This window comes from Grammomys surdaster, unplaced genomic scaffold (genome assembly GCF_004785775.1).
Source record: "Grammomys surdaster isolate TR1022 unplaced genomic scaffold, NIH_TR_1.0 125889, whole genome shotgun sequence".
In the NCBI taxonomy this organism is placed as follows: Eukaryota; Metazoa; Chordata; class Mammalia; order Rodentia; family Muridae; genus Grammomys; species Grammomys surdaster.
In genome coordinates this window covers 252147-276243 of record NW_021620714.1, presented here as the reverse complement: position 1 = coordinate 276243, position 24097 = coordinate 252147, and the positions used below count along the sequence as shown (strand labels likewise).

General features: G+C 41.1%; 1 protein-coding gene across 4 annotated transcripts in view; it reads left to right on the top strand.

The window, feature by feature from the left end:
- Nucleotides 1-153: 153 nt before the first annotated feature.
- Golgb1 (golgin B1) overlaps nucleotides 154-24097 on the top strand; it is a 59411-nt gene continuing 35467 nt past the window's right edge. For 2 of the 4 annotated variants that reach the window (XM_028752222.1, XM_028752225.1), the window contains exons 1-9: nucleotides 154-250; nucleotides 10002-10153; nucleotides 11588-11682; nucleotides 12657-12809; nucleotides 12980-13132; nucleotides 14977-15105; nucleotides 18165-18290; nucleotides 20124-20246; nucleotides 21686-21799. In XM_028752222.1, the coding sequence (XP_028608055.1) occupies nucleotides 11590-11682; nucleotides 12657-12809; nucleotides 12980-13132; nucleotides 14977-15105; nucleotides 18165-18290; nucleotides 20124-20246; nucleotides 21686-21799 (891 nt within the window). In that variant the 5' untranslated portion in view covers nucleotides 154-250; nucleotides 10002-10153; nucleotides 11588-11589. The remainder of the gene's footprint in view (nucleotides 251-10001; nucleotides 10154-11587; nucleotides 11683-12656; nucleotides 12810-12979; nucleotides 13133-14976; nucleotides 15106-18164; nucleotides 18291-20123; nucleotides 20247-21685; nucleotides 21800-24097) is intronic. The other 2 variants (XM_028752224.1, XM_028752223.1) reach the window with 2 other exon arrangements.

The window sequence follows — 24097 nt, the reverse complement described above, 5'->3', positions numbered from 1 at the left end:
AGGCTTTAGGACATTGGTTGGTTTCTGTCATCTTGACTCAGTTAGTTACAAACAAGGCGTGCCTGATCCCCATGGTAACGCCCTGTGGGCAGCTCCGATAGGCCGACGCCTTAATCCAGCCTTCCTTCTCACGTTGAGTGGCTGACTCCCAGGGGCGCGTCGATGGTGGCGCCGTGCTTGGGTTACCCGAGCTGACGTGGCTAAGATTGGGCGGGGGGCGTCCGGAGTTGCCTGGGACGGCCACCTGCAGGTGAGTGGGGTCGGCGGGCTCCGCGGGGAGCTCCGCAACGGCCCTGCCGCGGGGCGGGCCACGGGCCAAGGGCCACGGGACGCGACGCTCAGCCGGCCGCCCCGCCCCTCACCTCCGGTCTCGGCCGCCGTCACCTGCCCGCCCTAGGTGCTCGCCCGGTGCCCGCCGCCCTACGTGGCCCGGGGACACAGACACCCAGTCAGTCTATCGGCTGGGTCGTTCCTCCCCGGGGAGCCCCGGAGGCGGGCGAGCTGTTCAGCCCTGCTTGCACGGCCCTGTGTCCGAGCGGCCTGGGGAAGCCAGCCTGGGCACGGAGCCGGGGAGGCTGGAGGTAACCTGCCCCAGCCCTGTGCTCGCTCGGGCCCTGAACAAACTTAGCGTTCCACTGTCGAGGTTACTGCGGTCGGAGGCCCACGAGTGAACCTGCTAATGGGTTGGGAAGATCAGGGAAAGATGATCCAAGAGGAAGGGAACCTCCAAGGGAGTTCTGGAGGAAAAAACCCTTGGTTCGGCCGTGTTGCGTGCATTCGTTGATGCGCAGCAGGAATGCGAACAGAAGGGCGAGCCCCAGGGCAGTAGAAGGAAATATTTGCCTAGTTTATTTAAAGCCCCACAGTTGGTCTGTGGGGAGAGGACAGTTTTGAGAGTGAAACAGATATTTAAAATCATGGATAAACACGTTGACTTTTGGAGACAGTTGGAAGCTTTCCAAACATTTAAAGGAACAGATTTCCAGATGACCAAGATGACTGTGGAAGAGCTTATAACAAAAGTGTGGAGGCCTTTCTAGAAACATGAGTTAATAAGGTTTGGATGATCGGAATGACCGTAAAGGGTCAGATTCAGGAAATGTTATGTTAGAAAAATGAGACGACTTGGAGTGGGTGGTCACGGGAAAAAAAATGAAGACAACTAAAAAAATTTCAGAGGTTAGAAGTATACCCAAGTGTTAGGTCTGAGGCCCTGGCTTGAAGCATTGTGTGTTGATTTCACTGTTTTTACTTCCTGATCCTGGTAGGACCGTTTGATGCTTTCGTCTTCACTGCGTTTGCGTTTGTTTGACTACAGAAGTAGTTTCTGAACATTTTTAATTGCATATGTTATAGTAAAACATCTTGAACATATTCCTACGTGTATTTATTAAGTAGATCTTATGTTAATTTGGATAGTGTAAGAATACCTCTGAAAATGCACCACATAGATTATAAAATATACAAAAAACAGGAGAATTAAATGAAAAATAAAAAAATATGGCCTACAAGGCTCACAACAGAATTTGAAGATCACATAAAAAGTGCCCCTTGGTTTCTCAAGATGATTGTTAACATTTCTGAGGATTCCCATAATTTGGGGGGGGCGGTTGGGGGAGTTTCCATTGTACTGTAATATAGTCCTTCCTAACAGTAATCATCTTTAGAAGGTTTTCCTTTTAACTTTCTGGCTGACTTTTAAAGTTCGTTTCTTTTTCCCAACACCCCAACTCATTTGGATTAAAGAGATGTTGCTGTTATGCTGATTTATAAAATAAATCATACTAGAAATAAATTATTTGTTACATATCAATGCTGATTACATACTGTCTGCACTTAACAACCCCGACTGAGCTGCATAAAATCTCCTTGCTCCCTTTCAGTGATGGGACTCAAACTCAGAGCCTTATGCATGTGAGGCAAACACTCTATTATTAAGCTACATCCCCAGCCCTTAATGAAGAATACTTTATGAAGTAATGAAGAAAATGAGGAATCCTCCTTATTTTAGGTATTTTAGGATCAGTTATATGTGTTCTTTTTGTTTTTGTTTTCAATAGTTCCAGATATCCCTGGCTGTCCTGGAACTGGCTCTGTAGACCAGGCTGGCCTCAAGCTCAGAGATACCCATGCCTCTGCCACCCAAATGCTGGGATTAAAGATTTATGTTGCCTCTGCCTAGCTTAGTTATATGTGCTCTTGATCAAAGGAAATTCAAAACCAAAGGGTATAATTATAATGCCAAGCACAATTCTATCTACCTACCTGTCTCCATTTCTCACTCTAGAAATTCTGTAAATAATTTGCCCCAAGACACATTCTTACTGCCAGTAGTGCATACTCCTCCCACCCCTCCCCCGACGTCATAATAAATCTTTTTGTCACTTAATATTATACAGCAGCTCTGAGCTGAATGTCTGAATCATAAGGGGCTCAAAATAAAGCATTATAAGTATTCATATGCTAACAGTAGAAAGTCCTGAGTTCAAATCCCAGCAACCACGTGTTAGCTCACAACCATCTATAATGTGATTTGATGCCCTCTTCTGGCATACAGAGAGAACACTCATAAAGTAAATAAAGAAAAAAGAAAGTCCAATGCCATGAAACTTCATGCACAAGTAATTAAAAATAAATGCTATGTAAAATTGCTGTTAGTCTCTTTGTATAAAACATATATGGAATATAAATGATTTTTTTGTGTTTCAACTTAGTTCTTGTTCCCAACATGGCTCTTTTATATGTGTATAAATACTCCAAACTCCAAAGCATTTCAAAATCTGAATCCAAGAATTTTGACATAGTACATTCAATCTATATTGAATATTTTCAGTAAAATGCTACCTCAGGCTTTCAGGCAGCTATACAGCTTTCCCTTATAGAAATTAAAAAAAAAATACAGTTAGCAGCCCTCCCCTGATGGACATTTAGGTTATTTGCAGTCATGAACAGTCCAACACTGCTGTGGAAACATCTTTGTTTCCATGTGTGCTTATGTCAATGTGAACCTATATGTGGAAAAATAACATACCTGAGGGTATGCTACCGTGAATTGTTATTTTAGTTTATACATTAAGAAAACTAAGGTCAACCATATCACTATTAATGTGGTACCACCACACCCATATACACACATTCCTGTTTTCATCCTGGATGAAGCGTGTGGATTGAGGAAGTTACTCAGAAAACGGGGGTGCCTTTTGTGTGTCACCACCAGCCCAGAAGCTTGTAGAATTGTGTTACTGTACAAACACTTAAATTCCCTGTGTCTTAGTTTACTCATATTAAAATCAGAGCTATTGATTGTACCTCCTTTTTAGCATTTTTGGATAAAATGAATTAAACAATGAGGACAAACACTTCTGTGTAAAGACCTGGAGCATTACTTGGTAGGCAGTGAGTGGTGTGTGTATGTATGCTGTAGGTACCACTGATTTCTAAGTTAGTAAAGATCATTTTTTCATATTACCAAATGTTATTTTTGCTTGTAAAGGTCTATCCTAATCTCAAATATGGATTTTCTAGCTGTTGTAGCAATACTGTCCTATTAACTCTATAGCCTGGTTGTAGATCACTTTGAAAATTAAGAAATTAAAACCACTGAGAGCCAATCAAAGATGCATGAGATGGACTTGAGTGGCTCAGTGACCCGTGGGCATGTGATTCAGATTTCAGAGAAAGGGATGGGAGCACACAGAGGCACACGCCTCCGCTGTTTCATTATTTTCCTTCTATTCCTGTGTATGTTAACTATGGTCTCTGTGGTTAAGGATGTGCTATCTACTTCTTTATTTGTATAATTCCTAGTGAAACACTACGCACCAGTTACATATTTTTAAATTAATAATTGCCAATAAACAGTGAAGGCTTTGAGAAAAGCTTTTTAAAAGAAATTTATTTGTATTTTATTTTAAATTTTATTTTAATTTGTATGGATGATTTGTTTTGCTTGTATGTATGTCTGTGCACTAAGTATGTGTCTTCTGTCCCTGGAACTGGAGTTACAGGTGGTTGTAAGCCACGATGAGAGTGCTAGGAATCAAATATGTGTTTTCTGAAAGAACAACCAGTGCTCTTAACCACTGAGCCGTCTCTCCAGCCCTAGGCTTTTTATTTGATTTTGCATTACTCCTTAAAATAAGTGTCCGATCTTATGGCAGGGAAGGTGTGGCGAGCATGAACTTGGAGAGTCTGTTTCTATTTGCCTGTTTTATAGAACCTTGGCCTTCACATGGAGCTCTGTTTTAGTTTCCTGTTTAGTTGCTCTTTGTGATCCTGGCACTAAAATGACAGCAATCACATTTTCCTTGTGTGAATTTGCCACAATGTCTTCCTATTTGCTGATCTTACAAGCATATTTGCCATTTGTGTTTTGTGAAGAACCTTATAGAGAGGGAGAACCGTCTTGCTCCATTTAGCTTCCATGCTCTTGGAATCCCAGGCTTTGAGCTATACAAAGCTCTCAGCTGTGTGAAAACTGCCTTTCATTCCTTAGTTTCAGTTACAGGAGACGCTCTTGGCTCATGGACTGACGCTAGCTGTCTCTAACTGGTCCCCTCTAGTCTTCATCCTGAGATGAGGGAATGGGCACTGACAAGGTAAAATGACTTGGGGGCATGATGTGGTAAAGCTGCTAGCAGAAACCTGTCACCTCGGCCCCAGGACGGTGCTTTTCTGCCATGCCATCCCCTTCGCATCCACCTCTAGATTTTCTTCGGTCAGCCCGTCTCATCTTTTAATGACAGTGTGCAAGGCGTTTAAGGTATAGTGCTTCGGGTGAGTGTGTATACACATGCCCGTACCCTAACATGCTATATTTATTTTTTTAAAACAGTATGACTTAAAAGCAGTTTAGGAATCCTGAGCCTGTGATTTCAGCATTTTTTCTCATTAATCCTAAAAGCAGTACATCACAGTGCAAGCTATCCTGAGAAGTAAGTTGCATGTGGGGTAGGCAGGCCTGTAGTACAGTGGAGTTGGGAAATCTGAGCTGAAAGTGATGGAAAGCAGCCACATAATTAAGGGTTTATAGGTCAGGGTGTGTAACAAAGCCTGGCTTTAAGTCTGAAAACTCCCTTATGAATATGCTAATTACCCTAAGTTGATCACTACTTACTGTATGCCTAAATCCCAACATCATATACCGTATGTACTGTACAGCTCTCAATAAAAACATCCTAATGGATGGCTTTAAACATAATTGTTTGATAATTTGTTAATTTTTCTTTTTAAAAAACACTTCTCATTATAAGAAAACAGATTAAGAAAACCACACTATTATGTGTGTATATGTATGTATATATATGTGTATATATATATATATATATATATATATATATATATATATTCATAAGTTACCATAACAAATATAATTTGGTTAATCATTCTAGAAGCCCTTCCATGTTCGCTAACCCATTTGTAGCCCCCTCTTTCTAAATAATCACTTCTTTGTGGTTTCCTTATAGTTTTATTATCCAGATGGGAACCTTGCCCTTTTAAAGCTTGATACATCTCCTGTCTTTTCCCTTTCACTTGTGTATTGAGGAACATAGGTCCTGTGGAGTTGGACACTGTCTAGGAAGTTCAGAGTGTTCCTCTGTTCTCTGCATTTTCAGCAGATGGTAGCAGGATGAGTGGCGTGATCTGAGTTTTCGTCCTTTGTCGAGACTGTAGAAGGTGGTTATGATCTTTCATCATGAAAGTCATAATGTCTGGGCTTTGCTTTGTTACCAGCTGTTGACTGATCAGTGTCTGGATACATACATTCACTAGGTTTTTCAAAATGTTAGAGTAGTTGTCTTTTCAGAATAATTTGTTGGGGTCTGGGGAGGTGGTACACACTGTGTGTGTTTGTGTGTGTGTGTGTGTGTTTGTGTGTGTGTGTGTGTTTGTGTGTGTGTGTGTGTGTGTGTGTGAGGGTCTCTCACTGTTACCTGTGCTCATTAATTGGATTCTGTTGGCTGTCCAGTGAGTCTCTTCTCTTCTCACCTCCACCTTCCCAGGGCCAGGGTTACACATGTGCTGCCAGACCTGGCGTTTTGTGTGTCATTCCCTCCTCTACTGTATGCTTCTTAGGAGATAAAGTTCAAGTGGGAAGAACAAGATAAACCCTTATATTATCTGCTTTCTACAGTCATTGGTTCAGATGAGATAACTAGCTAGTTATTTCATTCTCTCAGATTTATATTTATTTGTAGGTTTTGGTCTATTGCAATTTCATCTTATGTTAATTCAGGCCTTCTGTTTAGCCAGAGGGAACTTGTTCAGGGGTCCTCTTGACATGATTGTAATTGTCTCTGCTAGCTTCTTGCTAGCTTGCAGGTTAAGATGCCTCCTACTTTATGAGACTGGAATCAGCCACTTCTAGGAAACATTCTCATTAGACACTTGCCTTTGTCACAAGACTGCCCTGTATGCACTGATATTTGTTACTGTTACTAAACTCATTTTTTTTTTACTGGACACTTGGGGAGAGATAAAGATAAAATATAAAGTAAATACCTCACAAACTTACACTAATGCTCCCAAGTCAGATTTAAGATCAATTTGAACTGTGTTATATATTTCTCCTGTAGTACATCTCTGTCCTCTTTTCTTATACTGAAAGTTTGATAGAATTAATCTGTCCTTAATTACTAATGTGCATTCCACATACAATAATCTAATAATAATATCCATACTACTACTTTGATAGTTAACAACTTTACAAGAGGATTTCTTGTTTTATATATATGTATGTGTGTGTGTGTGTGTGTGTATATATATATTTACATTCTTCCTAATAGCCATAGATGTCTTAAATGTTGTTGACACATACCATATCCTGCCCCCCCCAATCTTGGGCTGCATTAATTGTATGGTTAGTATTCACCACAAGTCTTCATGAGGATTTCTTTCTGCATTATGGTTTTTTTAAGTTTTCTTCCGTAGAATCTTCAGAAAATGCTTTACAGAAAATGTTCTATGGATTTTCTTGCCTATGTGTAACATCCCGTCTGTGCTTTTTATATATGGCATTCATTTTTGCTGGAAAGGAAATCTCTGGCTCACCTTTTGTTGAGTATTTTAAATCTGTAGCTTTTCTGGTCCAGGTATTGCTGTAAACCAGTCTCATGATCATCTTATTTCCTTGCCTTATTAGGCAATCGATCTTTTGACATGAAAGGAGTGAATATTTAAATCTAATAATTTTATTAAACAATGTGATTGGTAATTGTGAATTGATATTCTCAAGTACCTCGTGGGCTTTTTCAATACATAGTTTCAGGTCTGTTTTTTAAGTGTCAGGTAAGCATTCTTGGATTACATATCCCCACATCTCTGCTCTTCCTTAGCTGTTTCTTCAGAGAACCCAATCCAGGTTGCTTCTTAAATACTGTTCTCGATTAACTCTTTGTTTCTTTGAAAACAAATAAAACTATTAGAAATAATTATAGATTTAAGTAAAAAGTTTTTAATGATAATATGTTGTTCCTAGTTTTTGCCCAGTGTTCTCTTAGGTTAACATGCTACATTAGCAGTATGCCAAAGAAACCAAAATTGCAGACCTGTAGTCACAGCATTTGGGAGACCAAGAAAGTAGTGTGAGTTCAAGGCCATTCTGGGCTATAGTGCATACCCTGTCTGAAAAAAACAAACAAACAGAAAAACACTATTTGAGCATGTGTTACTAGACAAAGCATGCATGCACGCGCACACACACACACCATACCAAACTATACCATACACATATATACCAGGCCATATCAAGCTATACCATGCACGGATGATTTGATCCTCTTTGTACCACTGGGATCATGGAACATCTCCCAAAGATAAGGGAGGTCCCTGTCCTTGTCACTTGAGAAGGAAGACCCTCTTCATGTCAGCGGCTCTTCTCTATTTGGCCTGGCATATTTATTAGTGAACAAATGCCAACTGGCTCCTGTGCCTCTCTTGGTTTGTTGCACTCCTGTGGCTACCCTCTGCTTCCTCTTGAATGGATACCTGATTTTGTAGTGGTTGTTGATTTTGACTGTTGCTACATTAACTTGGGAGTTGATAAGAAACTTGATTAAATAAGGACCTTTTGTTGTTTAGGGTTGTTTGTTTTATCCAGATTGCCAAGAGGCTTTTAATGTTAATCTGCTTGCTTTGTTCTTATGTGGGGATCTAAGAAGCACATAAATTCATGCTTGCCTGCCTATAACCATCTTCTGAGCCCATCAGTAAGATTTTTTGTCTGATTTGCTTATTCCCAAAGGTGGCATGTAAATTCTAGAGGTAAAATGATTCTGTCTAATAAAATATATTCTGATATGATTTTCTATAGAAGATTTATGCAAATATTTAATCTATGAAAGATTCGTTAATGATTATATTCATTTGCTTTATTAAAATCTCGGATGGAGGGCTGAGAATGTAGACTAGTAGTAGTGTCTACATAGCATTCACAAGTCCCTGAATCCTCAGCACCACAAAATAAAATGAAGCAAATTAGCAGAGCAGCCTAGGAATATAGTTCAGTAGTAGAGTGGTTATATAGTGTTCGTTGTGTAGGGTCTCAGATTCAATCCCAACACAAAACAAAAGCAGCACACAAAACTAGAAAATCAGGCTTAGAAACTTGAAAATAAAGTTTAAAATCTGTGTAGTGATGAGTTGAGACTTATTTTCAGACTGACAAATGATTATACCCGGCCCTCCGCACTAATATATGGCCCTTGTTACCTTTCCGTTCACGAGCACTGTAGCACTAGCAGGTAGTTACAGGGTCCTGTGCTACCCTCCTCTCTGGCTTCTCCCATCTCACACATGTGGGAATGTGTAAGCTACACTCAAGAAACAGCATCCTTGCTGGGAACCATGGCCACCCTAACCCTGATTACCCTGAGCAGGAAGATGCAAACTACTTTTTATATTTCTCCCTTCTGGGAGTTTTTAAAGTCCAGATATCATTTAAACACAGAACATAAAATTTATCATAATTTCTAGTGCTATATACACTTTAGTTCCATTTCAGTATTTTTTCTGTTACTGCATTAATATTATTTTATAGAATATATGGACTGGCAAATGCCCTGCCTCTCACTGTGTAGCAGAATAGTTATAAAAGCAAATTAATTTTAGTACAATTTCAGATTTACTTGTAACTTAAAAAGATTAGGGGCTGGAAAAATGGATCAGTAACTAAAGCACTGGCTGCTCTTTGAGAGGACCTGGGCTGAGTTCCCAGCACCCATGTGGTAGGTTACAACTGCCTGTGACTCCAGGGGATCCAAAGGCTGTGTGCTGGCCTTGGGCACTGCGTGCACATACATAGATGCATAGACTAGGCGTACACACAAGCAAAGCACCCATACACATGAAGTAAAAGTTTTAAAACTTAATAAAGATTAATACAGAGATATTGTATATTCTTTACTAATGTCTCTTTATGTGAGCAGTTACACGGTTTTCAAAACCCTAAGTGTTATGCAGGGCCATTAACTGACTACAAGGAGACCTCCTTATATTTCACCGTTTTCCTACTGACGTCCTTTCCCATTCCGAATTCAGTCTGACATCCTATTTTGGATTTAATCAGCATGGCCTCACTTTTTGAAGAATGCAGAAGTGTTTTTAGAATGTCCTGTTTTAGGTTTTCCTGGTATCTGCCATAACCTTGGGTTTTGGGTTTGCAGGAAGACCCCTACAGAGTTAAGGGAATTACATCAGAGGGCTGTAATATTGTGACAATTGACAGGGATGTGTAGCCAGGTGAGGGTGGAAATAAGATCTACTTCCTAAGGGGGATATTATTATGTTAATAGTTTAGAATTAATGTGTAAGGCAATTTGTTTCTTTTATTTTAATATATGTATTTGTCAGTATACACTAATAGATACATATTTAATTGAATTACATTTCTCTCTGTGGCTTTGATTAACTTATTTTGTGAATTTTAAAATTTTTATTGTTTAAATATTTGTCCATTTTATTTTATGTGTGTGTACATTTTGCCTGCATGTATGTGCATGCAGTGTCCGAAGAGATCAGAAGAGGACATCAGATCCCCTAGGACTAGAGTTACAGACAGTTGTGAGCAGCCACGTGGGTACTGAGAAGCGAACCCTGGGCCCTCTGGAAGAGCAGCTGGTGCTCTTAACCTCTGACCAACTCTGCAGACCCCACTGTGAGTCATTTTTAGCTCTTCAGGTTGGCTCCTTGTCATGTGACCCATTTTTCCCCAGCTCTTCCTTCCTGTCAACTGTCTCATCTTGCATCTTCTCTGAGTAACCTGCCATTTCTTCGAGCAGGAGCTTTTTAATGTATCGCTGTGTTTGATTGCCTTATATTTTTTTCAGGAACTTGAACCTTTTTTTATGAGCATGTGGGCTGTTGGCCTATAGTAACGTGTCTTTTCTGTAATATCATTTGTTTTTTCACGTTACTGTATTGCTGACCTTGTGAAATGAGTTGCAAAGTGCTGCCTCCTATCTTCTGGAAGTGACATCAACTTGGTATTGTTCGATCCTTAGTTATTGGTTATCACCCAGTCACTCACCAAGTGGAGCTCCCATGACCTAGATTTTTTTCCCTTTTGTCAGAAAAATCTTAAATACAATATTAACTCAGTTTCAGTGTGTGTGTGTGTGGAGAGAGAGAGAGAGAGAGAGAGAGAGAGAGAGAGAGAGAGAGAGAGAGAGAGAGAGAATATTACTGCTACATATCGTGCCGAATGTATTCAGGTTCTCTCTTTTGCTTGAAACTTGGTAGCTTGTACCTTCTAAGGAATTGGCTCATTTTACCTACTTTTGTGAATTTATGGATGTAGGAGTGTTTATGTTTCCTTATTTCAGGTTCCCCATTGTCTCTCTTCCCTTAGTGTGTGCCAGGTCAGCACGGATGCTGTGACGTCAGTTAAAGAACACTCATGCTCGTGTCATTGCTGCTGACCTCTTTTAAGCACTGCCTTTGTTTTAATTTTCTATTTACTGATTTCTGCTCTAGGCTTTTTTTTTCCATTTTTCTGCTTATGTTGCTTTTTGTTTCCTTTATCTAATTGCTTGCAGAACAAGCATGAGGTATTACTTTCAGCCACTGACTAATATAAAGATTTACAGTCTATTCTGAACAGTGAATTCACTGAAATCACATGGTTTGTCAGAAAAGCTACTCGAAAGAACAGGAGTCCAGGACACATGAAGAGGAAAATTTTGCTGAACCTTGGCGTTCAGTTGAAAATTCAGAAAAGGATAAATCTGGACGAAGGAAAACTTAAGATTTTTTGCTTATAAACGGAACTATGATGAAAGACAGGGCACTAAAGACAGTTTTTAAGACAACATACTTGACATTATGCCCTTGTATTTAAGGATTATCTACTTGCATTTTATTTCTCACATTGATCCTGGTGACGGGGCTAATGATATGGGACCTGTGAAGGACAGGGTGTATGTATCTCCACCATGCACTGCCTGGCTGCACACTGCATTCAGTGTGTCCCACCGTCACATAGATGACACGGGTACCAGCATTTAGCAGCACCTGCCTGCTTTGCTCGTGCTCAGGCAGCTTGTGTCTGCCTCTGTTGATCCTTGTGTTTTCTTTTCTGTTTCACCTGCAGAGATGCTGAGCAGATTATCAGGATTAGCAAATAATGTTTTGCATGAATTATCAGGCGATTATACTGACTGGAATTTGATGGCTTCTTCAGAAGTTGTGAGTAGCTCTGTTGCATACAAACTAATAGGACTCACATTCTCTGCTCTTCTGAGGAGAATAACTTAAGCTAGAGGGGTGTGAGCAGACGCCTTACCAACAAAAAGAATTGCAACTCTGTACAGGATCATCTGCTGAGGATTGTCAGCCACACAGCTGCGGGGATGGAAGCCAGGGCTAGAGGAGCTTGGGAAGCTCCGTTGTCTGCTTAGCCTGTTTAAGACCGCTCTGTCTTAAGAGGTCCTTGTCCTCGTCTCCCTCCTTGGGAACATTACTCCTGTTTCAGGGGAAAGGAGTAAAGAAAACATCTATTTACTTCTATAAATTCACCTTCCACTTTCTCTTAGTTTACATTGTATTTTCTGACCCTTAAGGAATCAGAAGTCCATTAGCTTTTTGAAAGGCAAACTGTTAAGGAAAGTTTTTTTTTTTTTTTAAATAACGTCTTTCATTTTTATTTTCTTTGTTTATTTTGTTTGAGACAGGGTCTCATGTATCCCAGGCTGGCTTCAAACTTGCTATGTAGCTAGCCAAAGATGGCCTTGGACTCCTGATCTTCCAGCCTGTGCCTTCTGCATGTTGGGATCATAGGTGTGTGTTGCCACGCTGGCTGGTAGAAGGTTGGGAGTTGAAGGCAAGCCTTAGTGCAGTCACACAAGGCCTTCCCTTCACCAGATAAGCCACATCTCCAGTTCACAGCTCACCTTTAATTTTAAATGTTGTCTTCCTCCACTTAATAGTATGTAATCCTTGACTTCCTTTATTTATTTTCCTCTTTGATAAAATTAGGATAGTAGTACTTTAAGTCCAACAAAATACAGCATTTTAATGCTGAAGTTAACTGTTATTGGCTTAGTTAGAACTTAGCTTCTAAACAGAGGAGTTGGGCAAAAGATGAGGCAGGCTTGTGGGAATTTCCGAGGGTAGTTTTCCTTGTGCATTGTTTTGTTTGTTTGTTTTTGTCTAAATACTAGGAATTACCCCAGGAATCTGCCATGGAATCAAACGATAGCACACAAGAGGATGTTCTGGATCGCCTGGCTGATGCAGAGAAGTTAGTGGTGGAGCTCAAAGATATCATTAGTCAGAAGGATGTTCAACTCCAGCAGAAGGATGAAGCTCTCCAGGTATCGTTGTTTGGATCAATTGCTGAGCACTTGATAAAGACAGGTCATTAGCTTAGACTCTTAGAGAATCTGGTTCTTATTTCTACAGGTAGCTCACTGCCCGTCTTAAACAAGTTGTGTGCGAGGTAAAAGGTGAATTCACATTTATTGTTTTCATTGCTCAATGACAGGAGGAAAAAAAAGCTGCTGAAAACAAAATTAAAAAAATAAAACTTCATGCAAAGGCCAAGATCATGTCCTTGAACAAACACATAGAAGAAATGAAGGCACAAGGAGGGGCTGCTCTGCCTCCAGAAGCCCAGGCAGAAGAGCTGTTCTCCAAGGTATAAGGACAGACTACAAACATGGTGCCTCCTGAACCCCAGTAGAGAGAGCAAATCTGTGCTGAGCACAAACGGCTGTGGTGTGAACAAGTCCTCTCTTTCCTGTGGTTTGCCTTGACTGAAGGCCACACGGGGAGAGCAAAGGTGTACTGAAAGTGTGGGCTTGAGCTGCTGCCACCCTCAGAATTCTAAAGGGCTGACTGGAAGAAATAAGTCCTGGAGAGTACTGATAAGTACAGAGAGGGGAAGCGTGTGCCTTGCGGATGGCTTTGATTATTGGTTAGAACATTAAAAACTATGACCTCTAAGATTTTTCCCCTGCTCTCAAATCCTTTCATTACTTAACTAATACAGATTATTCTCTGTTCCTATAAGCAAGTAATGGTAGATTGATGTTTTATGAGCTGTGGGCTAACTCACCTGCATCACCCTGATCTCCCTGTAAAGAGGCTCCCTAGTTTACAGCTGCCACCACAAAGCAGTGTCTAGTCAGGATGAAGGGACCAAGGAAAGCGCTCCTTAGAGAAGCATGGCGTTGCTCAGGGTGCATTCTCTTCAGCTCTCCCTTCAGAGCCACATGCGGGTGTCTACATAGAGAACAGCAAACATCAGTGTTTTGGAACATTTGTGCAAATTATTCTGATGCAGGTGTGTCACTCCACACTAGTTACAAGTCAGCCTAGACCACCCTGCCAGAGACATGGTTGTATTTCCTTAATTTGTCTGTTGCACTCGAATATTATTTGACTCCAATATTATTCTTTGACTCCAATATTATTATTCCCAGAAATGTTAATTCATGGGGTGGGGGCAGGGGACTTCAGGTTTGGAGTCACAGTACCTGAGGGCCCATATTACTTCCCAGTGCCCTGCTTAGCCTTGCCATTCAGGGACTAGCGCTCAGAGGACGTTACCTTTCCTTGTTTCCACTGGGGGTATAGCTCAGTTGAAAGCAGCTATGTCATGTGTATGAGGCTCTAGACTTAGACCTCAGTACAGCAGGAGCCCGAGGAGGAGGAGAAGCAGAATAGAATTGTTTAACATCTCAAAGCTGATTTTAAAAAGCAAGGTAATTTCTTTGCTTGAATTCTTTTCCTCCTCTGTGGTTCTTATGGTAACTCTCTTCCTCTAGCTGTGGTGGCAGACACTGACTTTTTTTTCCTTTCCATGTTTGTCCAGGTTTGTCAAACCTCCCTTGAGGTACATTAGGTTTTTAAATTATTTTATGCTCTGCTTCTCATTTTAGCTCACATCTTCCTTATCCCTCAGGCCTTGTGTGTCAGCATTCTATACCTTCATTTCCTCTCCCTGTTAAACAAATGATGTGCACTTAGTCCCAACAACCCTTTAACCATGGTATACTTAGTGAGGGGGATAGGGGGCATTGAGAGGGGGGGAGAGGGGGAGGGGGAGGGGTAGGGGGAGAGAGGAGGGGGGAAGGATAGACAGATCAGAGGCAAGAAGAAGGTGTCAGATCCCTTGATGCTGGAATTGCAGGTGTTTTGGAACCCTGGCGTGTTCTGTGGCTCTAAGATCCAAAGCTTAGTCCTCATAGATTTAAACCGAGCTCTTTCCAGCCTGAAATCCATTGCTCTCAGTTTTTACCTTGTTCCTGTCACTGGCTTTCTTGTTTGTTCCAGGCAGGCTTCTCTGCGGAGTCCTGGCTGTTCTGGCCATCTAGAGCAGGCTGCCTTCTAACTCAGATCCTCCTGCTTCTGCCTCTGAGTGCTCCTTTCCAGTTAGTGAAACTGTAATTAAATTATGTCTCTAAAGGGCCAATAGTGTGAAAGATGAAATATGTATGACTACAGCTTTTAAGTAAGTGACTTTATCTCATTTTTCAGCATGATAAAAGTTCAACAGAAGAAGAGATGAAAGTAGAAAAAATAAAACATGAACTCCAGGAGAAGGAGAAAATAATTAGCAGTTTGCAAGCCCAGCTGGACCAGGCACAGTCAGAACAAGCCTCGCAGGTAGGAGTGAGGCACCTTGTTATTATCAGGTTAACAGTTAACTAATGGCCAACGGATACATATATGGTAAATGCTTCTTTTTTTTAAGGATATGTCAATATTAAGTTTTATTTTGTATACTTTAATATTACAGTAGTAGATAGTAACCAATATAATACTTAATGATATATAACATGCACTTATTATTATATGTAAAACTAATTTACATATGTTTAAATATATTTTTAATTCACTAATACTTGAAGAACAAATAATGGCCTTTGAGTTCTGAGTTTGTATTTTTCTTTTGTAAATGCCTCTTCTTACATAGTCAGTAGCTATCTCTCACCAGTCAGCCCCTCCCTCCCTCTTTCCCTCCCTCCCTTCCAAGTTTAGTAATTAGCATTTGTAGTGGTATGTGGTGGTCCTCTTGCTGGCATTTGTACGTACTCAGTGTGTTCTTTCCGAATATGATTCATGTGTCTTCTGAAACCTGAATTACGTGATTGATAGCAACTGCTCTGCTCCATTGCTGTCCGTTTCTTCCTTGCAGACTTAGGTTTCTGTTAACTTTTGCGTTTGGGCTTTGTCTTCAGTATTTATTATTTTCATCAATTATATTTTTTAGTTTTTTTTTAGATTTATTATTTTTCTGTTTTAACTGAAGGCATTCTGTTTTGTATTTTGTTTTCTCTTTTGGAATGAGCTTTTTTAAAAATCAATTTCCTGGTTATTACTTTTTTGAACTTTTCTAATTTTGATTTTTCTCTCATGTCCAGTACACTTTTTTAAAACATTTTTAACTCTGAAATAAGTTCTAATTTCTTTCAGCATATTGTTCTGCTCCCTAGTCTTCATGAGGTTTTTTTTGCTCTTTGTGAGGTAAGATCTCATCTTGTAGGCATCCTCTTACTTCAGCCTCTGAGGTGCTCAGATTATAGCACGAGTCTCCATGCCTGGCTTTTTAGTGATGCTACATGATTAGTCATCCTTTCTTATGTGTGAGTGTTCCTGCCTGCATGTATGCACTACATGTATGCTTAGTGCCATGGCGGTCAGAAGAGGGGATCAGAACCCCTGGAACTGGACTTAGAGATGGTGTGGGAACCATCCTGTGTCTGTGGCAAGAGCAACAAGTGCTCATGACCACTGAGCCATCTTTATATGCCCTGAGCTCATCGGGCATTTTGACTGGATTGATTTCTATTTCTGTTTTTGTGTGAAATTTGTTTTTCTAAACATTTAGATTTGTTTTAGGAAAAAAAAAATCATAGACTTCTGTTTTGTGGTTTTGTAGTCAAATATATGAGAGCTAGATTTCTCTGATTTGTGGCCTGCCTCCTCCCACCCTTCACTTTGATCTGCACCAGCACGGTGCAGCAGTCAGAGCCAAACACTGGAGTCAACTCACTTTCCACAAGAGGTGAATATCCAAACAAACTGTGGAATGTCTGCAGTGAGTACTGCTTAGGGCTGTAAAAGGAGTGAATTAGAATTCACTAGTCTGCCTTCATTTTGAACTTCAAACTGTATACTTTTGAATTAGAAAAATTGTTTGATTATAATGAAAATAATTAACTTTATATTTTATTCTTGTTTATCTTGATTACTACTGTTGCTCATGCTATTTCCATATTCAAATTAACACATTACCGCATTGCATATAAGTGCAACAACAAAAAAAAAATCATTCAAACTGAATCAACTTGTTGACATCAAGTGTGTATACACTGGCCATTGCACACACATTACCTTAGCACAACCTCACCTGAGGGGCCAGAGAGATGGATTTTTAACTGCTCTTGTAGGGGGCCTGTGTTAGGTCCCCAGCATCTGCATCAGGAAGCTCACAACCACCTGTGACTCCGGTTCCTGAGGACCTGATTGAGGCCCACTAACCTACCTCTCCTACCTGTGGTACATAGAAACTCATGCATCACACACATACACATAGAAATCTTTGCAATCTTCTTTTAATCTCATCTGATATAACAGATAAGGTCATGTCTTCAGATTGAAATGAAGCTGTATCTAATAAACAATTTATACTTCAACTTTAAATTTTAGTTAAGCAATATTATTACATGAAATACTTTTGGAGGCATCACATTGTAAGACTTCTCTAGCCTTGTGTGGTTGATTGATACCAAATGATGCAGCATATTCATACAGGTTCCTTTTTTCTCTATATTACCTCTCTTCTGCTTTTTGTTTTGAACTAGGTCTCACTATGTAGCCTAGGCTAGACTAGAACTCAGTCTTTCCATCTCAGCCCTCTGTTTTTGAAATCCCAGGCACACACCACTGTACTCAATTAGCCCTAGTGCTGGAGCTAGAGCCCACGGCCTTACTGTGCAGTGCAGACAGCCTGCCAGTGGAGCTAGAGCCCACGGCCTTGACCATGTAGGGCAGACAGCCTGCCAGTGGCTGCATCTTTTTGCTGTCATTCCTCACAGTTTCTTCTAAGTGTATTTGTGTATCTGTCTCTAACAGTAGAGCCTGTGGCTCAGGTTGGAGACGTCAGAGGGTCTAGATTAGCCCCGCCTTCTTCATCTTTCTTCCTATAGAAGTCCTGCGTTTACCTATGACCAAAGGATGGGAAGTGCTGCTGCTCTTCTGACAGTGGCTACCATGGGTTCCAACAAATACTTGTTGGCTACTTTGGATTTTTCCTATTCCCAAGGCCATCAGATGTAGCTCTGTCATTGTCCCCTTTCTCTCATACAGTCTCAAATGCCAAGCAAATCCAGATTTCCATGGCTTGTCTTTAAATTGTTAATAGGATATCTTCCTACTTACATTGTCAATATTGTCCACGTTTTTACATTCACTGTCTAGATGGCCTGCCTCTTTCCTATGTAAGCATTCAAAGATACTGAAACCAGTGTTGCTATTGCTTCTGTCTTCTACTTGCAAATTTTAGCAATTCAATAATACTTTAAACATTAATATATGAAATTCTTTTTTTGTGTTAAAGTAGAAATTAGAAGGAAGTATGGTAGACATTCAAGACAGATGAGAAAAACCAAAGAACTAAGACCGCCAACCACTTTGCTTAAGTGAATATTTCTCTCCTTTAGTTGGATAAGAGCTCTGCAGAGATGGAAGACTTTGTCCTGATGAAGCAGCAGCTCCAAGAACAGGAAGAACTCATCAGCAGTTTGAAAACACAGCTCAGCCAGACACAGGCAGAGCAAGCTGCCCAGGTAGGACGATGGCACCTCCACTAGAAAACAGTCTCATGGGATCCAGAGAATTGTTATGTAGCCTCAGTCCCAGCAGTCACTTTTCAAAGATGAAAGCTTGAGAGTTAGGGTGTCACACTAGGAGGGTGTGGAAGAGTTGGAAGTGTGGTAAGTATACATTGAGTGATTGCACATATCTTAACAGGAAACACCAGAACCTCTCAAAAAATGCCATTTATGTTGGTGAACTTGCCATAGCTTTATTGATGACTGGTTTTGTCTCATAGTTCCAGATATTCCATTTTAATAACACACAGAGACTGGGCTTGTGCTGAATTCAAATGAGACTGAAAGATAAATGAAAAGAAATACAAGTTATTAGCTCCATTCTTTCCATAAATTAAAATTTTGTTAGGAAGATACATCTTAGCCTTAAGTTACTTAATGAACACAAAATAAAGAAATGGTAAAGAGTCTGGAATTCCCTGCTAATGGCTCTACAATGTACCATCCTTCTTCATCCTCATTTCTGAAGCCAGAGCCAGCCAGTTTGCACTGGCCCTCTCATCTCTGTTTTTCTCACTTTCCTGTCCAACAACCTACCACATAGTTCTCCTTTGAGAATGCTTTTAGATCACGACACATTTTTAATCCCTGGAGTATCTTTGTACACAGCACGTAGCTGATTTTATCTGTCAAATACATCGACAACAGAGATGCCGTCTATCTAGGAATGGGTGACGACGGGCGATGATTATATGCACAGCAAGAATCATATATCCAGAAATTGATAAGTTTATCCTATTAACTTCCTTTGGGTTTTTAATGTATAGCACTATATACAGTGTAGGATAGGAAAATGTTATGCATTTTTAAATTGTTTGAAACAAAGGCAACAAAGACATATGAATATATTGACAGATCCACCATGTAGCAAGCCACTCCAAAAAAAAAAAGATAATAAGGCCAAGTGTGGTGGCACAAGTCATTATTGTAGCATTCAGAAGGCTGAAGTGTACAGATAATGAGTTTGAGACCAGTGTTGGCTACATGGCAAGTTCCAGGGCAGCCCGGGGCTGCACAGTGAGACCCTGTCTCAAAAAATAAAAATGATAAAAGTAACATTAGCATCAAAGTATTTTAAGAGAAAGTATTTTGTGAACATGGCAGTTATAGAAGCTTACATGGAAAAGATGAGATTTAAACAAAACCCAAAGAGATAGGCAATTCTTTAGACAAGCAGTGCTCTCGAGCTGGGGAGAAGAGTTGGAAAAGGCAGAGAAGAAAAGTGCAGTACATTAAAGGAAAGCCTGCAGAAAATGGCAGCTGGACACCCAATTCTTGAGTCAAAGCAAACCATTGAAAACCATACCCAAAAAAAAGCAGCTGTGTATTTCCATTTGTAGAGTATCTTGAATAATGTGCGTGAGCTCTAGTTACTCTGTTACGGGCGTGAGACTCTGGGGCTGTCTTTGAGCCTGCTTCTGACACTGAAAGAAGTACCAGGGGTTGACAGAGTCTAACTTCACTTGTAGGCTTGAGATTTCTGATCTTTTCAGAATTAAAACAAAACAACTCTTGAATATTTAAGGCATTTTTAGTATCCATGAAAATTTCTATTAAGCTTATTTCTGAGTTGATTCTGAGTCTGAGAACAGGCTTTCTCTCATGTCTGGAAGTTGCTGCTGGGCCTCTTGCTCTCCCAATGTCCTCGCCCCTGCCATTCACAGATGAGGTTTAGGAAACTGCTCTCTGTCAGTGCTGAGGGTCTGTCATTGCAGAGGAGTCTGTAAGAGTTGTCTGTGAAATGCCCTGGAGTGTAACTTGTATAGTTTCTCTGGTGTGTGTCTTCAGTTGAGTTCCATGCAGCAGGTGGTCCGAGAGAAAGACGCCCGCTTTGAAACACAGGTTCGTCTCCACGAAGATGAGCTCCTTCAGTTAGTAACCCAGTCAGATGTGGAAACAGAGATGCAACAGGTGTGTTGCTCAAACTCGGTAGAATGACTGTCATTTTGGTTAACATTTAATCAAGACTTCGCAGCCATTTGCCAGCCACTGCCCTTCCTCACGGCCCTCACGCAGCCACCACGCAGTCCTTGGCTTCTTATTGATGCCCTGTCTTTTTTGTTGCTTCATTTTTGGGTCCTGACTTTACTTTCTCTTTTTCCTTATCTGGTTGGAGCTTGGCACTTTAAAGCTGAGCTTGCATGGGGATCTGTGTGGGGTGAGCAGTGGGCTGGCTTCGCTTTCATTTGCTTATTTACACCTACCGTTCATGCTCTAAGCCCGATCCAAAACTCCAAATTGATGAAGTCAGTTTTGTAGTTTATAAAACGAGAGAGATAAAAATGAATTTGAAGCAACTAAGTCTTTTAAAGGTATTTTTAAAGTTCGTTGAGTAGGTAATGAAGTTGACTTCGTCGTTTTGGAGTTTACCATGTACTAACTCACATCATTTGTACTTAGAATGTAGAACCATGTAGTGTTGAAAAGCGCGTTAGTGGCACTTTGTTTGATCTGTGTTTGATGTGTGTTTGTGTATGTGCAGATGCATGTTTATGTACACAAGTGTGCATGCACACATATACATGTATGTGGAGGCCAGAGGACAACTTTGGGTGTCATTCTTTCCTAAGGAGCCATTTGCCTGGATTTCCCCCCTCTGAGACAGGGTCTCTCATTGGCCTAGCTCACCAATTAGGCTAGACTAGGCTGCCTGGCCAGCAAGCCTCAGGAACCCTGTTTCCACCTCCTCAGAGCTGGGATTGCAGGCTTGTTCCACCTGGCCTGGGTTTTTATATGGATTCTGGGGGTTGAACACAAGCCCTCACAAGGACTTCGCCAGTTGTGCCTTCCTTTCCAGCCTCTCATATGTTTGTTCTTGAGTGAAAACTCATTATACATACTAAGCAGTCTTTCAGAATGTACTACTACATGGAGCTTCAGAGTACATGGCTTTGAAAAATTGAATATTGACTGTATATATTGATTTATTTATTCAGTGGGTATTTTTCAAGTGCCTGTCCTGTGATTGAAAACAGAAGAGAAATGATTTTTGCATATACAGATTGCTCTCTTTTGTAGGTAAGAAATGCATGTTACCTATAGCTATTTAGGGACCAGACAGGAACTATATATTACTTTGAAAGTGAGTGTGTGTCATTTTATCTTGAATATATTAGGCGCCCTGATTCAAGGCCTTGCTTGCGTTTGGGTTTGGTTGTTGTCACACTCTGGAGAAGGCATTTTGGAGATTCTCTTGCTTCTAGATGGGCCATGGCATCCTGGTGTCCACTCTCTAGTCTCTTATCTTCCAAGCTCTGAAAAATAGTCTTATAGGTTCATGTGACATTTTGAAAGGTAGGCACATAATCGTCTTATTTATCTGTAATTATGCCTAAACATTTTTTTTCCAGAAACTGAGGGTGATGCAGAGGAAGTTGGAGGAACATGAGGAAGCCTTGCTGGGCCGTGCTCAGGTTGTGGACCTGCTGCAGAAGGAGCTGACTTCGGCAGAACAGAGAAACCAGGTACCATCTGTGGTTTCTACCTACTGCCTGCCAGGGTCAGGGTCTATTTGCACGTCAGGTTGTCAAGCGTCAGGCATCAAGGCTTACGAGCCTGCAGAGGCTTGGTGCCATCTGTGCTGAACTGCTGGTGACACAGTGCTGGTGACACAGTGGTAAAATAAGCACTCCCTTCCCCTGGCCTTCCCACTTCCATCCTCTCTTGACTTTCCCTTCTCTGTTAAGGGTCTAGAGTCTTTTTGATGACTTTCCTGTTTTCCTCTAGTGAGTTTCTTTTCCATCACTGTATCCCTTGTCTGACTCATGCTTCTTGTGCTTTGTGCATAGTCTCGGCTTTGCCTATCTATGTTGGTCAACTTTCTGCTGGGTTGAAGGGATCCTATAATGCAATAGTCCCTTCCCTTGTGTTGCTTATCTGTGGGTCTCCCTTCTCTCTGGGTCGGTGGCCACTGGCTCATGAGGATAAAGGGAGCGGAGTTGACAAGCAGGGTTTTGTATGATGTGTAAGTAAGCTTTGGGGAGACTATTCGGAATCAATCAAGGGTTATATAGTTTGGGGGAGGTGGGTAAGAATATCCAGGGTGGTGGGCAGGTTCATTGGCTGAAGGTACTGAGATGCCTCATTAGCATGGGGAGAGGGAGTCCAGGAATCTCAGATGCTTGCTGAACAAGTTTCTTATCTGGAGGAAGGAAGCTGAACCTGTAATCGCACCAAGGCTACAGGACATTCTGCAAGAGGGTTTAGGAGTTTCAGACTCCCCAGACGAGGTCAGAAAAGGAGACACCCTGCTGGTAAAAAGGAGTCTCATTTTGCACCAAGCTCAGGACTTTCTGGTAACATCAGACTCACTTAGCAGGACCCAACACTATTCTGTGTGGACCCATGCCTCCCATTTTGGCTCTTCTTACCTACCTGTGGCTTCCCTGTGCCCTTGTCCTATCATTATATGCAGGCAGCCAAATTCTAATGCAGAACTGGTTCAGTAGCAACACAGCCTTTGTTCACCTGGGTGTTGTCTGCTGCCTGGTAAAATCAGTCATACCCTTCCTCCTTAATGTCCAGCAATGCCTTCTTGAGGCAGCTTTCTCAGTGGTATAGAAGCATGTTCCCCTTGCTTTCATCCTCATAAAACCATTATGTGGACTTTAGGTTTTCTCTGGGTGTCCTGGGGCAGTGAGGGTCCAGTTTCCTTTGTGGTACTAACTAGGCCATTGATGCATGAATGGCTGTATCTCTGTGCCCTCTGTCAGATTACGTATTAGTTTAATGCAGTGTGGATCTTTACAGCTCTCTTATGCAATGGGTAGCATTCCCTCATCACAGACAAAAAACCTCAGACACAGAGAATTCCTGCACACACCTGGTTGATTTAGTAGGCTTCATATTTTCCATCAATAAACAAAGGTTAGTAGAGATTATATAAAGGACCTATTTTAGAATCACATGAAATAGCAAATAAAAATATTAGGGTTTGGCACATACAGAAGATTAGGATAGCTAAAATTACTGTCACACTACTGAAGACATTGTAGTGAATCACCAAACACCTGTAATTCTCAAATCTGATGAGTGTGTTTTCAGCCTGACTTTGTTAGACCTTTCTGCAATATTTGTCTCTTGGTTGTTGGTTGTTTCTTTTTTAAAAATAGATTTTCTGTGTAATCCAGGCTTCCCTTGAATCCCTGGTTCTCCCATGTGCTGGGGCTCTGGGGCTATGGCACTGTGTCTGGCTGACATTTGCTACTGTTTATCATTTATTCCTTGAAGCTTCTTCATTCCCATTAGCACAGTGCACATCTTGATTCTTTTCCTATGCCTCTAGAGCTTTTCTTTAGTTTACTTACTTTTCCTTCATAGGCTACTCTTCCTGCCCACTAAACAGTATTTGCCAGCAGACTAGCCTCTGCCCAGTCCCTTACTTGTACACTCTTATCTCTTTCCCTCTTAGAGCAGACGTGCCTTTCCCACTGCCGTTGGTCTCTCCCCAGTGTTTATCTCCCAGTGCTTTTGGTCTGTATGCAGTCCCCTGGAGATGCGTGCCTGACCCACAAGCTTGGTAGTCTCACCGTGCCTTCCTTCTTAAAGCACTGCCACCAGATCTTACAGTCTCCTGTCTACATTTTACCTGCTTTCTCTCCCCTCCATCCAAAAGGAAGTGCCTCCTCCTGCATTCCCTCTTCCCCTCTCAGACCTGGAAGGCCTGCCTCCTCCTCGCCCAGTGATTTGCTTCTTGTCATCTTTATTATTCAATTAATTGGAGAAGAATTCTGCTACATGTTTCTTCCTTAGCTGTCTGCCTG